We start from the raw sequence: 15832 nt of genomic DNA on the forward strand, positions 1-15832 counted from the left end.
AAAATAATTTGCTTTTTCTTTACTGGAATTGAAATATTCTATGGTTAAAGCCCTATATTCATCACGCATGAAATAGTCATTACCGTCAATTATCCGTGCAAGCAGGACAGTTTTACAGGTGAGTTTTATCATACAGGCATTATTCTTTCACAACAAACAACATGCATCTCACATCGCACGCGTTCTCTGACAACAAAAGAAAAAAGGCGCTAACAACAACAAAAATGGGTTTTATTAACCGAAAAGGGGTAGTACCTATAGCCAAAATCTTAAATGTGATATAAATCGTTTTGTATCTTACTTGTAGCTCTATAAATTACATGAGGTTATGTAGTTTTCATTTACGGATCATATCGTAGTATTAGCTACTCTACAACTCACTTTGGACGTTCAAAAATTACATTTTAAGTTTTTAGGGCCAAATAACCGGGTATTTAAAAAAAACGGGTTTTAATACCGGGGGAAACCGACAAAAACGGGTACCTATGCCGAAAAGTTTCTTTACTCGGGCCGGACCGGGTTTATTTGCAACTTTCCTGTGGACGCCACTAGAGAAAAAAAAATTGGAATTCCATTTTTACCATAATAAAGCTTCCCTGAAATTTTCAGCTCGATACGTCCATAAAAGAGGCGCTTGGCACAAATGGGTTAATGTAAAATAACAAAAAGTTCATATTCTCAATTTAACAAGTAATTTATCATTGTTATCTGGATCTGTCAGTTGCATGCACAGCGCAAATTTTGATACTCTACTTAAACCAATACGGGCAAAATTAAGGTCAGGGGGTGTAATCATTATGGTGCAAGTCATTTATTCAGCGAGGTGTGATTTTTGTTTATAGGTAAGATTTCTGCTGAGAGAATGGGGGGGGGGGGAATACAAAAATACTTTAAGTCAAACAAACGTCCTGGCTACATTTGTGTAATGTAAAAAAACACAGAACTTACTCCATAATTCGAAATGTCCGTAAGTCGTTCAGTCGTTCAGAAAAAAACCGTGATTTTTTTGCTGCTTTTCAAGGTAGACGGCCAATTTTTTGTGAATATTCCCTGTACTATTTAGGAACCAAATAATATTTTACTTAGTCTGAAAGTCTTTCGGTATTATCTGACTGATTTACTCGGTTGCCAGACGCGTCCATGTACATCTATGTCAAATTGTCTGTAATGCACATCAACTCTGGTCAGTTTTCTCATAAGTTATTAAAGATAAAAGGCTGGTATGTTGTGTGTAGATTCGTATGACAACTGAGCACTATTTCTTAAAATGTCTGCTTTGTTCCCTCTTGTAGTTTAGCTGTTCTTACTTTTACATTTAAAAGCTTCGGGTCTTGTCATCCTCGTTTATCTATTAATCAAATTATCTAGTTTTAATGGAAATTCAATTTGCAGGTTTACAATTTTAAATAAAACTGCAAAATAGCATTTAATCCCCAATTCTTTCAAATAGGGGTAACCTCGGATTTGGTTTCCTTCATCTTTATTCTTTTTTCCATCATCCCCTCCCTTTCTATCAATTCGCCAAAATCCTCATTCTCTTCTCATCTTACCCTCTCATCCTGTTGATTCTATTCATGTGTTAGCTCTGAGAGTCTGATTTGAGGGAAGAGAGGGGGGAGGTAGAGAGAGGTCCCATAACTTCTCTTAAAATGAAAATGTGCAGGGGTAGTAAGAACTTTTTAGTTGTCCAGCTTTTGTTCAGGGACAAACAAATATTTTCAAAAATAATATTGATATATATATGTATTAATATATTTCTATTAAGTTTCCAAGAATTATCTGTTCACATATTACATACAATTATTTAAAGATTTTTATGTAAAATCTGAACTTATGGACTTTATCTTTTACAATCTATTTCAGCTTTCAAATTAAAATACATCTTTTGACTATTATTGATGGGAAAAATAATTTTTTTATACAATTTCATTTTTAATATTATTATTTTATGTTTAAATTAAAATTTACAGAATCTTTTAAACATCGGAGAAGAGTTTACAAGTCACGCAAATCACAAAAAAAAGATTAATAAAATTTAGAACAGCATAATACACAGTGATAGATCATAACAAGAACATGACAAAAAGAAATGATATAATTTCTGTTACGTTAAAGTTGTTGAATTCTTTATAACTCGTGATATCAGACAAGAAATCTGATAGAATCTTAGTTATTTTGTAATGTTAATGGCCCAGCTATTGAATGGAGGGATCTTCCGGCTCCCAGAGGGTCCATAAGATTTCTACTAACTCCAACAGTAGCTCAAGGAAATTTTGGTTAGACTTTTATACATTTATCTTTAGTCATTCTTTTCTTAATTAGGTAAATAATATTAAATAAGACTAATTTAATATTAATGCACTTTCTTTTTTTATAATTTTATTTGCCAAGTAAGTAGATTGGTTAAAAATATTTTAATGAAAAGAATCAAATATCTGAAATGAAAAACATAATTTTACTGGAAGAGAGCTGAAACTAGAAATTGACAGGATGCTGAATTGACACAATCATTAATTTAACAATCTAAATTTCATCTAAAACTTTAACAATATTCGGTATTGGACCAAAATAGGTGAAATTTAACTATCTCAAATTTGATACAAAATCGAACCTATTTTTAGCGTAGCAACTTTATACCTCACTTTGTCCGTCTGTTCGTCCTTTTGTCTGTATGGCTAATAGGGATGTGATTTTCTCAGCTCTTATTTAAGATCCATAGCTGAAATTTTTGGCGATGATATCCATGACCTATGCGAATGCGCAAGGCATTTACACAATTTTGTTTGTCTGTCAATGCTATAAGAGTCGTTTTATTGGGGAAATGAAAAGATGCTTTCTTCTGGGGTATTTATGTGTACCAATCATCAAGTATAATTTATCTAATATGATTGTTTGGTGCATCTTTTTAACAATGGTTTACCTATTCATTTTAACATGATTCAGATTATTGTTAAAAGAGTTGAAAATTAAGTGATGAATATGTCTTGGATTGAATCCAAAACTTTAAATAGAATTCAGATTTTCCTTGAAGTTGAGTTTGTCTGAGTTTGACATACTTATCAGTTTAAGATAAGAAAAGTATTAAAAATTAATATATATTTAAAATAAAAATACAAAAAATCTTAGTAGTATTTAGATTTAAAAGTCTTAAATGGTTATGAAGGTGGGACAGAAATGAAAATATTAGTTCTGTAAATACCGCTACGGAGTCCACATCAGGAAATTATCATTTTAACATTGAAAGTCAATTAAAGCTCTAATTAAGAAAAATTATTTATATCTATTTATAGCCAATAAGAAGATAGGCCAAAGATAATTCGCGGTTAAGAAGACAAGAACTGTCTTTTAAAGTAGCTGCACTTCCAGAAGACCATTAAAATTATTAAACCCAACGTGTTTTGTACACAATTTTGTTTTCAAACATGTCATTCTTTAACTGACATTAATTTAATGTAAGTGCATGTCCAACTAAAAACACCAAAACAAGCTCATGTTATTTAGCTTAAAAAAATTTTATATTTCGATCTAATTTTAATATCTTATACAAACACAAATTTTAGAGCTTTATGAAACAATTTTAGATAACATAATCGTTTTATGGTCATATTAGTTTGTCCAAATAAAGATATTTAAAGAGGTTAATTCTGACTCAGCGGCATATAGAGATAAAATTTAATTGTGTTCCTTTTTCTTGAAAGCTTTCAAAAACTAAGAAAAAGTTTCTAATCCGAATGGAAGAGAGATGTAGTAATTAATTGAATTTAGAGATTTTTGTCCCGTTTTTAATTAACTTTTAGAGGAACCTAAGGTTTAGGGAGATAAATTCTTGCAATATTAATTAAGTTAGATATTTTTGTTAAGAATTTTGAATTCAATTATAAATGATTTTTTTTGTTAGCTATGGTTGCAGTGATTATAACCTTCCTTCTGTTCATTGTTCTGATATTTATAATTCTGATTATTCTTCTTGGAGATGCAGATGAGAGAGGACATGCCAGCAATATTACTAGACCTGGTCTTGACTAAGATCATAAAGAACATGACACAAATATTACTAAAACTGCTTTTTACTAATGTCAAAGCAGGGGTTTCAGAAGCAAACTAAACATATTTTATGAATATACAAAAAGAAAAGATATGCAAATAATTTCATAATAATGTTGATGTTGATCATAGGGAAAACTAATTTAATAAGAGTATCAAGATCGTTGATAAAAGATATGTATACCTTTCAAGCTATTACAAAAGTGATGGTTACACAAAAGAAAACTGATAAAGTTATGATTATCAACTATAATATTATGATGTCATATTCAAATAAAGAAAATGAAGAAAAGAAAATATTGACATGCTACAACTTTCCCAGCAGTTAATGAAATGGATGACATTTTATATTTATGCATTTTATGTTCTTTGTTGATTTAATTAAATTTATAAAGTCTACTTCTAATACATAATAGTATTACAAACTGAACAAAATATGTAGATCAATAATTTATCATTACATAATTAAATTTGTATTAGATTTTTAAATGCGTACGTAGCATTTCTATAAGTATCTACTTTTCTCACTGACCCTATGACAAGAAATGTTGTATACCGCTATTAGAGTAAATGTTATTAGAGTGTATATTGTATATAGATTAAAATTCGTTTAATTCGTTTTGTTACCCAATTTTTGATACTATTTAATAATATAGTGACAAAATAAATTTAGTATTTGTACTTTTAAACGACAAACCCCAAACTGTCCCAGTTTTGAGCAAGACGATTCCAGTTACGTCATATACGTTTCGGGAAAGAAAAAGGGAAGGGGGGAAGAAAATCTCTTCAAAAGAAATGGGAGAAAAGGGAAGAGATCGAAGCCGGCCATAGAAACGTAGATATTTTTACTTCATATGAAAAATATTAAGTATAACATATGCATATAACAGTAAAAAGAAAGAGAACTATTTTTAATTTTCATTGTTCTCTCTATCCTGGAAAAGAATAAAAGTTGGTCATATATTGTAAAAAGGTTTTTAGTGTATAAGCGTTTAAAAGACAAACCCTAAACTGTCCCAGTTTTGAGCAAGACGATTCCTGTGACGTCATATAAAAAGGGAAGGGGGGAAGAAAATCTCTTCAAAAGAAATGGGAGAAAAGGGAAGAGATTTTCTTCCCCCCTTCCCTTTTTATATGACGTCACAGGAATCGTCTTGCTCAAAACTGGGACAGTTTAGGGTTTGTCTTTTAAACGCTTATACACTAAAAACCTTTTTACAATATATGACCAACTTTTATTCTTTTCCAGGATAGAGAGAACAATGAAAATTAAAAATAGTTCTCTTTCTTTTTACTGTTATATGCATATGTTATACTTAATATTTTTCATATGAAGTAAAAATATCTACGTTTCTATGGCCGGCTTCGATCTTGTTTAGATTAGGGTTGTTTGAAACAAGTTAAATATCATGTAAAACTGTATTAACAATTTTTGGTTCACTTGCATTACCTTTCTTTTGAAAACCAATTTTGTCAATAAATATACTTGTTTTTTTAAAGTTTGTATGGTTTAAAAAATGATTTATTGTTTAATTGTTAAATAGAACATGAGAGCTTCCATTTTTTGGCGTTCTCTTCTTTTTTTTTCAATTTTAAAAATTTTTATCTAAGAGGATATTACCCATTTTTTTTTATTTGGGAGGGTGTGTGGGGCGGGGAGTCTTATTATTTAATTAAAATTTAGTTTGGAGGGGTTATTACCCATACACCAACCTTTAGAATTCATGTGAGCAGAATAATAATTTTTACCCACAACTGAAAGAAGATTAGATACATGTTATCTAAATTAAGACTAAATGTGAGAATTGTATAAATTAAATTTCTAATTTGAATTAATTTTTTTAAGCATGGTTTGTAAAAGACAGTATCAAAAGCCTTTGAGAAATCAATGATTAACCTTACCCATTTTAAAATATGTTAATGTACAGTCATTGAGTCATTCTTGTAATATAAAATACATATTTATAATAAACAAACGTTTTTGTATTTTCTTTTGAATCAAACAGTTCTTAATAAGAGTCGAATGTAAATATTACATTTATGAAAACATAAATCTTACATTTAATAAACATAGAAGTGTTGATACTTCAACAGTTACTAGGTTTCCTGGTATTAATACACGTTCGCTTGTCTATATGTACCTTTAGAAACCCAACAATGAATAGTATGGCTTATTATAGCGCGGATTTTAACTCAAATGATAAATTTTAAATTGCCAAGTGAGTGTCAGCATCTTTAGCTGGGCTTGGAGCGAATTTAGGATGATTTTTTACACATGCCGTTATTTTTTTCATAATATCAAAGAGAAGATATTATTGTGAAAATGTCTCATAATAATTAATTATTATTGATTACATAATGCTGTGCTGTTTACGCAGGGTACTCCAGGAAATAATGCAAAGAATGAATGATGATTATTGTTTAGTGGATATGATTCGTTACGAATAATTTAGGTTTGCTATCCTATTTACAGCAGAGAAAAATGTATTCTGGAGCATTGTCATCCTTGTTTGATTACATTTCATATATATGATATAATAAGCCTGTTCACTTAATTTTAGGAATATTGATTCCAGGGACAATTAGGAATAATGTTGTAAGTGAAGCACCTCTATATTTAATGAGATTATGCCATAGTCCATATCCTTGTATAAAAGTATTAGGAAGTCTCCTAGTGTTTGTATGTGTGTGTGTTTGTCTGTACCGAATGATCTCACTAACCACTGGATCAATCTGGTTCTTCTTTCAGCAAAGCTTCTTATAGCATCAGGGAAGATTTATAACTATTTTAGGCAGGGTGCTAGGAGAAATCACTCATTGCAAAAAATAAATTCCAAACTTTTTAAAAATTTAAAGTGGAGGATCAACTTACCCTATCCCTTACCTTAAGTTCCCCTTAAATAAAAAAAAAACATATATAAAATCAAAAATCTTAGTTTGTTAGGATCCTTGGACGTATTATTGTGTTTGATCGACCATCCAGGGTGCTAAATCTATTTACAATAAAAGAAAATCTAACTCTCTTCAGATAAATCTTTGTTTTGTTTTAGCATGTGACCAGCACTTTATATCAACGTCAAGTGTGACCTCAAAGAATGGAACTTTCCTTGCCCCTGTATTTCTAAATCCTGAAGGATATGTCAGACAGTGCACCTATAATTTCAAGTAAGTTATCATATCAAAGTGATTTCTAAATGGGAGTTTCTATCACTTTCAATTGTCTTACCCCTTTAGATTCCTAACAGTGATAGAGTTTTACCCATTTATAAATTTTACTTTATTAATCATTGTTTAGATTTATATCTTAGCCTCTTTAGCCGCACGGCTGAGTTTGTGTAAGCCACACGGCTGACAATGCTTCTGTATGCGCTCAGAAGAATGCAGCCGAGGCCGCAGACCCCTCGGTTTTTGCTTATCATATAATTTTTCTCCAAACAATTGTTGGATATCTACTTTTAGAAGATAATACATATTTGAAGAAAGAAGTAAAGTTTGTTTTTATTTGTTTAGAGGTCTGCCCAATGAGAGAGTTATGATTCAATTTGAAGAATTCAATCTTGAAGGAACTCCACCAGAGTAAGTTATAAATAGTTTCTGTATAAGTGTCCTTGTCCCTCACCGACTCATACATTCTATCAGTTATTTTGTTATTCATGTGTGTTATAAAGTTCATTACGATTAAAATATTTAAAAGGATTAAAGAAATATATTAATATTTAGTATTTTGTAAAAATTTTACATTTGAAGAAATACCAATTAAGTTTAGTTTTATAATTCAGATTGTTTATCAACATGTTTGATTTGCTACAGAGAGTTCAAATATTTATTGATATTTCTTATTAAAGGTGTTATCATGAGCATATTGATCTGTTTACTGAGATAATGGCTCCTGAGAAACAACCATTGATTGAAACTCCTTTTGGTGGCAGGTTTTGTGGACAAAATATACCCAGGTAATTTTACATTAACCGTCAAAATTTATACTATAGCCGCCTATTTCCTAAAAGTATGATTGTATTTTTATAGCTCGTGTATCTCTCTTATTTAGATTTTTGTGTTGTTCAGTAATAACTTCGATTAGTTTTTGAAAGCAAAGCTACTTATCAAGTAAACGTATCTGTGTGTAACGCTTTCACTCATATATATATCAAGGCCTTATTTTCTTTAATTGTTGCATGACTTATAACTGCATTCATAAAGTTTCTATTGGACGCAATTGTCCTTGATATTTCTACATTGTGTATTTAGTATTATTGTACTTAGATTAAAGTGAATGTAATGAAAGGTGATTGTTTTTATCAAATTAAGTGTTAGTTACACTTACAACAACTTTTATATAAACTTGTATTAACAAATGCTGCATTTTGTATGTATAGAAGCACTTCTTTGTATCTAAGTAAAAAGTTTTTACTTTTTCCACCAAGTAAAAATATGTGTTTTTCTCATATGTTATAAAATATAGACTGCTAAAAATTTTATGAAAATTCCTATGACTAATAAGCGTCTATCCTTCAAGGAAATATGTCCACCAGCCTGTCCTTAACTTTGTTACTGATGAATGTTAATATTCTTGTTTCTTGATTACTACTATTTGCTAACTCGGAAACAATTTGCGCTGTTCTCGCGTAACTCAATAATGAAAAGAAAATAAAAAAGTTTTAACAAGAAATTCGCCTCACATAACTTACATACAGAGTTTCTTTAAAAGCATAGGTAAGCACCTCATACCTTTATATATATATATCAGTTTAGCTGTTAAACCTGTAAAGGAAACCGAGATTTGTATGGCTGTTATTAAATATAAAAAGCTATTTTTTAAAAACATTCCTCTGTACTCCTATTGTCCATCGTTAATCCCCAAAGTCAACAAAATAGGAAATTATCCTATGCACAGAACTGGCTGTCTATAAAATGATTGGATAAATATGAATTACATGTCATTTTGGGTTTAATTTAAGAATTAACAACATTTGTTCTAGTCATAGGTTTAGATGAAATATACTCATTCATTACTAAAATCTTATTTACAAAGATTTATTTTCCATTATCAATTGATTAAATAGTCTAGATAGAAAATAAATGTTCTACCAAGATAAAAGATTTTTTATTAGATCTTATGAAAGAATATGCTTTGAAGCCTTGAAAATTTAATAAAAGTTGTATAATTTGAGTTATGCAGGTAATAAATCATCTTAGTTTATATGAAGCTAACTGACGTACTAACTTAGAATATTTTTTTCTCATTTATATCTTTACTACCTTTAGCAGATTACTTTTCGAATAAATTCAAGGCTATAATCATCTTTTTTCACTCTAACAACAAACTTTTACACTAATTAATACAAATGAGGCAACTTTGATTATTTTAGAATTATCTTAATTTATTTATGAGAATCTCATGTGGGGAAGGAGGGGTAGAGACGAAAACAAACCTCCTCTGCAAAGATTCCATGAAACTAGCAGACAAATTGTTCCTGATGCCCGACTACTTCATTTAACCCTTAACAATCGGGAGGGAGGGGGGGGGGGGATTATCCAGGTAAAGAGCAAGAATATTTTTTGACTTAAACAAAGCATTTATGTTACCAAAATAATTAAAATATCCTATAATAGTACATCTTCATATGAATTTCAGGTTCCAGGTATGATCCTCTTGGTCTCCATAAATCTTCAAAAGACTACAGTTTTTTACTTAGAGACTTTTCTAACATATTCTTTTCTAACATGACATTTTAAATTTCTAATCCGCCGTCGTTTTCCCGCCGACCGCCAACTGCCATATGTTTTGAGATTTCTAATATAAAATTTACATAAATATAAATATTCTTTGAAAAAATGATCATCTAGCTTCAAAATTAAGAAAACAACAGCCGTTTAAAAACAAAGGTTGTTAAATAAAATGCCAAAATAATGAAATTTTACTTAATGACTCCTTTATAGTCGGAAAATTTTTATCAAACAGGGGACATGTACAATTTTTTAGCCCTATAGCTCTTATAGGAGCTGTGGTAATAGAGGTGGGGGGTGTTAAACGCTCCTATTTTCCGACCGGCTGAGGTGCGGAAAGGGGTAAGAGGATATAAATTTAGGATATGCCATTATTTCCGTAAAAACTAAGCTACTTTTAAAGAAATCGTTCTGGTCAAATGAATTTAAAATTTTAAACAAATTAATACTAGTTTCTCCATTTTAGAATGAGGATTTCTCTGTACAACTCATTATCCCTTGTGTTTCTTACTGACAGGTCAGACAATTTCAAAATTGATAGTTAGCAAAAAAGCTTCAACTTAACAAATGATTAAAATTAGGTTGAGAATTTTGTAACAAGTGGTCTAAAACAAAGACAATAAAAAAGGAACAAAAATGAGAGGAACAAATCAAAATGAGATTTATCTAATTTTATGATGCAATGGGTACCTAAACAAAAATTGGATCAACTGAAGTTCACGGTAAAATATTCCTGGTAACGAATATTTCGAAAAATTTATGAATTTTAAAGGCTTTTTGCTGCCAATCGGCTGACTGTACAGATCAAACCAGCACACCATTTTAAGCGGCATTAGAAGGCCTTCAAATAATCTGGAATAGCCAAGATCCAATGATGCACCGGGAAAGCTTCACTGAAGAAAAAACGCGTAAAATAGGTCTTTTTTGCGCATTTCTCTGCACTGCGAGATAATTATGCATAATTGATTTATGGCTATTTCAGATTATTTGTAGGCCTTCTTATGCCGCGTAAAACAGTGTGCGGGCATGATCTGTACGTTCAGCCGTTTGGCAGCTAGCAGCCTTTAAAATTCATAGATTTTTGTAAATATTCGTTACCAGGAATATTTTACCGTGAACTGCAGTTTATCCCAAAATATTTATATGACTACAAAAATTTTTATTATCAAGCAAGGTATAATTAAGCAAATCAGAAGGAGAGTCTTAGAAATTCTATTAAGTAAAAACATCAATATACATTATTAATGTAATATTTAGGAAAAACATAACAGATTTGAGATTTTCTGGATTCTACGAATTTTTGCCTGACGGTAAGCTAATCCAGAGGGACTGGGATATGATTTATAAAATAAAATTTGCCTACAATATTTTAGCGAGTCAAAAAATCTTGTTTTTAAATATAAAATTTTCTTTACTTACAGCAATTATGATCATGTTCTTTAATGTGAAATAAAAGCAAATTAGTTAATTTTTAGCAAGGTTGGTGGTAAAAATGTTTCTTATCCTATTAATATCTATGTCCCTGAGTTCTTCACCACACATACTCACACAGTTATCGATTTTTTATACTAAATATTTTATCAGATATGACAACAAAATTAAATATTTCATATTTACTAAGTACGCCTTTTTTGAATAATTTTTGATGGGTGAAATTTATTTATTTTAAACAAGTGATGTTTTCTATGTAAAAGATACTTTTATGATATTTATACAAAAAAAATATTTTATAATTGTACACTGTACAATTACATTGTTCAAATTTATTCCTACATATGAAAAGTTCCAATGTAGTTTTTCTTTATAGTTTATAATTCTGCAAGTAAATTAAATCGTTTATCTTAATTAATTTAGAACAATTAAACTTCAAGATATCTGACACTGTTAAAATTTAGTCCTATATATAATCAAAGTTCCAATGTAGTTTTTCTTTAAAGTTTTTAATTCTGCAAGTAAAACTAAGTCGTTTATTTTAATAAATTTAAAAAAAACCTTAAAAATATCTTTAGAAAAAACTATTGTGTAAAAGTTTTAGATATGGAAATGAATATTTACATTGTAAGACTAAAAAGTTTTTTAAAAAATATTATTTAAGATAAATATCGAATGATTGGAACCAACAATGCTCGATCAGAAGGAAGAAGTTCTTTATGTTCATTTGATATTCATGGAAGTCAGGTATACTCAAGTTTTGTAATCCCTCTTACAAGCGACTGGGTCATTCTAACCCCATCAACTCTGTCCAATTAATTGTAGTTGTTATTTCACATATTTATGGTACATAGTCTAAATGTCAATAGAAATTGTCAAATGAATATGTCAGCTATCCACTTATATAAAACTCCATAAACAATGTAGATTTTGTTTCAGCAAAAGAATGGTGAAGTTTACTCACCTACATATCCAGGTAAATAATTATAAATATCCAGGGGTGCGCACCACAAGCTTTAAACAATTGGGATTGGAAAAAGGGGAAGGATCAGAAATTTGACGCATCTTTGCATTTATCAACCGATTTTAAACATAAACTAATATTGCTTAAAAGTTTCTGTAATTTAAAATGATTTCTTTTATTCTCTCCAGGAACCTATCCAAAGAATATGAAGTGTTCCTACAAGTTTGTTGGAGATCCAGGACACAGAATTCGTCTGGAATTTAGAGATTTTGATCTTTTCTATGGAGGAGCACAGTACGTTTCTTATATACCATATTTATTACAAGCGGCTACGCCTCAGTGACTTTTAGGAGGGGGAGGGGTTACGTCCACCCTTCACTTTTAATTTTAGTTTTAAGATAGTTATAAACCTTCCATAGACTTATAAGAAGCTTCTCTGTAAAGAAGGACCGTATCGGAATATATATACTCTAGTTATTGTTTTGTTTAAGTCAAACTAACATTATTTGTAATAAACATGCATATTGATGTTAGTTTTATGTCACATGTTAGTTTGTCAGTAAGATCGCGTAAACGTCTGGACTGATCGTTTAGAGAAGACTGGTATAAAATCAGGACAAGTTTTTAGCTACTTTGAAGGGGTTGCGAGAAGGTTAATTATACCAAGATATACTGCACTGAATAAACTTCACATCTAAGCATAGAATACAAAATGTGGGCTGCAGATCAGCCTGTATACAACAATTTATGATTTCATAATTTGATAGATATCAGTGGTCTATTTATTGATGATTTTTAATATAACTGAAACTCTTTAGTTGTCCGTTTGACCGCGTGACTATTTATGATGGACCAGACAATCTTGCAGAGAAAATTGGAACCTACTGCGGACAAATGAGAAATCTTGTCATCTATTCTACTAAGGAATTAATCATATTCATTTTTAAGAGCTTAAAATTTAATTAATTTAATTTATAAATGATTTTCGTACATTGTATTTGTTGAATTTCTTGAAGATAAATATTTTTGTAAAGAAAAGAAATGTAAAAAAAGGATTATCGAAAAGCGTTAATACCTAGGAATCCAGAGGATTTTGTGGGTTTCAATCAGATTAGAGCATTATCTTTGTAATAACAATTTCAGATAGCGCAAACACTTTATAGCTTGGGTCTTCCCTCTCTATTATTAGTGAGACCCCGTATGTAATATTTTCTTTTTATGGATATACTTTCGTTCTGTACACCTACACGCCTTTACAGACTAGTACACACACTCACAAATGTTAGTGCTCTTGTCTAACTAATGTTCTCTTTATTGTTCTTTTAAATCTAAGCAGTATTATTACCGCTTTCTGATTTCATTTGAACTATCTATCTTTTATTTGCTATGTCTGTTATTGTTCTTGTTATTTTGATATTATAAGATTAATAAGATATTATATTTCAGGGTATTAATCATTTTTTGACTCTTCACAAGAACTTTATTTGATATTATAATGTTCATAGGTTTCAAAAGATTTTTAAAAAATGTCAGCAGCTTTTCTTCCCCTATTATTTGCACGAAAGTATGTTAATTCGCCGAAGAGAGTTACTAAAACTGTAACTGACTTGCTTAGTGTTTTCAAATACAAATGTTTCTTTTTCAAGAACTGCCTACAGTCTGCCTTTATTACAAAAAAAAAATTAGGGCTTCCATTTTGCTCTTTATTTTATTGTAATTGTATCATAGACAGCTTCCGCGGATAATAAAATTAAAAATTGTATGAATAACAATTTAAATTTTATTATTCGTGGAAGTTGTCTGTAAAACGATACAGTACACGATTTTTCACTATTGCTTAGTCATATTTATATTATCCATTTTAAATAAATTGTGTTTATCTTTGTCTTTATAATATTTAATTTTTGCTTATTAGCACATAAAGGCAGAACATGTGATAAAGATTAAAGATATGCTGAGTCTCTTTAAAGATGTTATTAGTTTATCAAATAATGTTTCTGTCAGCAACTTTTACAGAAAGAAAAGCTGATTTCGCATATTCCTACATTTTCACCCTCCACTCTTTAGGAATCATTGAATTTAATATTAAAGGAAACGAAAAGAGCCATTTACTCATTAGGAGGAGAAGACATATTAACCAATGCTGGGACCGATCGTTGGAATTGTAAATCAAGGGCTATTTTTCTTGAGAGAGAGAGACCAAGTACTTTCCCCTAAAATAGTTAAAAATATCTCCTGGATTTATTGGAAGATACACTATAGAGAAGAAACATATCGGTTCAGCTATTAGCGATATCTTTCGCTACAAATAAGGAGAAATACGGACATCCTGTTAATTTTGAATAAGGATTGCCCTAGACTTGTTTATTTAAGCTATTTATTAAATTAAATTTCCTTGTTTGTTACCTATATCAGATTAAATTTTTGCCCTGTTACCTTTAGGTTATATAATCCCTTCTATGTTTAGAATATAGAAATGAAAAGAGTATTTACATTTTAAGAATGAATGTGTTTTTGCAAAAGTATTTGATATTGTGCAATATTTCTTCTATAATAATTCAATAAAGCAAAGCTCATCAAATAGAAGACAAAGATAATTTTTTTTAAACATTACCTTTTGAAACGTCAAAATTCTGCTACAAAATAAAAATGTAATATGCCAAAAATTACATTATGTTGAATACTTTCGACACAGTGTGTACGTAAGAAGCTTCTCCTATGATTTATGATTTAATGTGCAGAATGTTTTATTTGTAACCTTCACAACTCTGAAGAGAACAGCTCCAGTATTCAATAGAGGATTCTTTGGACTTTTTGAGTTTTCTGATAAATATGTTAAATTAGGTAAATAAAGATTATCATCAGCGCACCTATTTTTTAACTGCAGTGATACGTCGGTTTTTCTTGGAGGGCAAAATTAAAGAAAAATAGGATTTTCACTCCGTAGCTAGCGTTAATAAGATGTCGGCTTAGAGTCCGAATCGATGTTAAAAAATGTTACTTTAGGCAGCTTCGCTCAAGCTCCATATAATAGTTCGTAAATAATGCCTATGTCTATTCTTTTATCATCAAAGATCACATTTTCAAACAAAAAATGGCACACAAACCATGGAAAACCAACTTCTTTTTAGATGACCTACAACTGTACTTTGTTTTTTTATTTAGATTTTATTCAACATGATGATGCTGAGCATATTAGAGGAACTGAATGTGATCAAAAGATTCTGAGCAAGAAAGAAAGTAGTGGACAGGTAGATGTCCACTATGCAATATATCTCAAAATATAAAGTCAAACGGAAATTATAACATTTTAAATTATCTTGCTGTTGTTATACAGGCATTCATTTACATTAATGCAATCAGTTTCAAATTAGCGATCTCTTTGATGATTTGCTGTAAAATGCCGAGCCTGGAAAATAAAATCATAATTAATGATTTTTAAAACAATAATTTTAAATATTTAGCTGTTCAGTCCTAGCTGGCCATTCCCATACCTACCCCACATTGTTTGTAGATATTTCATTTATGGAATGCAGGTACAATAAAGTATTTTTTACACAAAACTCAAATTAAATCAATTATCAAATTTATTTATCAATCATTTGCATAATGTGACCTTCAACATGCAGATAACTAACCCTTTGACTGCACACCCTTTGTTTGAAA

The 15832-nt window shown here is 30.1% G+C and overlaps 1 protein-coding gene and 1 long non-coding RNA gene across 3 annotated transcripts in view; both read left to right on the forward strand.

The window, feature by feature from the left end:
- Positions 1-15832, forward strand: part of LOC145335008 (bone morphogenetic protein 1-like) — a 50635-nt gene that overhangs the window by 10914 nt on the left and 23889 nt on the right. For both annotated transcript variants that reach the window (XM_080180678.1, XM_080180679.1), the window contains exons 2-13: positions 7095-7209; positions 7555-7620; positions 7890-7997; positions 10238-10288; positions 11029-11081; positions 11867-11949; positions 12142-12178; positions 12355-12460; positions 12985-13088; positions 14906-15010; positions 15332-15417; positions 15631-15702. In XM_080180678.1, the coding sequence (XP_080036804.1) occupies positions 7095-7209; positions 7555-7620; positions 7890-7997; positions 10238-10288; positions 11029-11081; positions 11867-11949; positions 12142-12178; positions 12355-12460; positions 12985-13088; positions 14906-15010; positions 15332-15417; positions 15631-15702 (986 nt within the window). The remainder of the gene's footprint in view (positions 1-7094; positions 7210-7554; positions 7621-7889; positions 7998-10237; positions 10289-11028; positions 11082-11866; positions 11950-12141; positions 12179-12354; positions 12461-12984; positions 13089-14905; positions 15011-15331; positions 15418-15630; positions 15703-15832) is intronic.
- On the forward strand, positions 1975-6020 carry LOC145335009 (uncharacterized). The gene is made up of 3 exons (XR_013885115.1): positions 1975-2276; positions 3164-3217; positions 3897-6020. It is a non-coding gene; the product is annotated as an uncharacterized LOC145335009 (long non-coding RNA).

Source organism: Acartia tonsa, chromosome 13, assembly GCF_053477335.1.
Source record: "Acartia tonsa isolate MP-2025a chromosome 13, ASM5347733v1, whole genome shotgun sequence".
NCBI lineage: Eukaryota > Metazoa > Arthropoda > Copepoda > Calanoida > Acartiidae > Acartia > Acartia tonsa.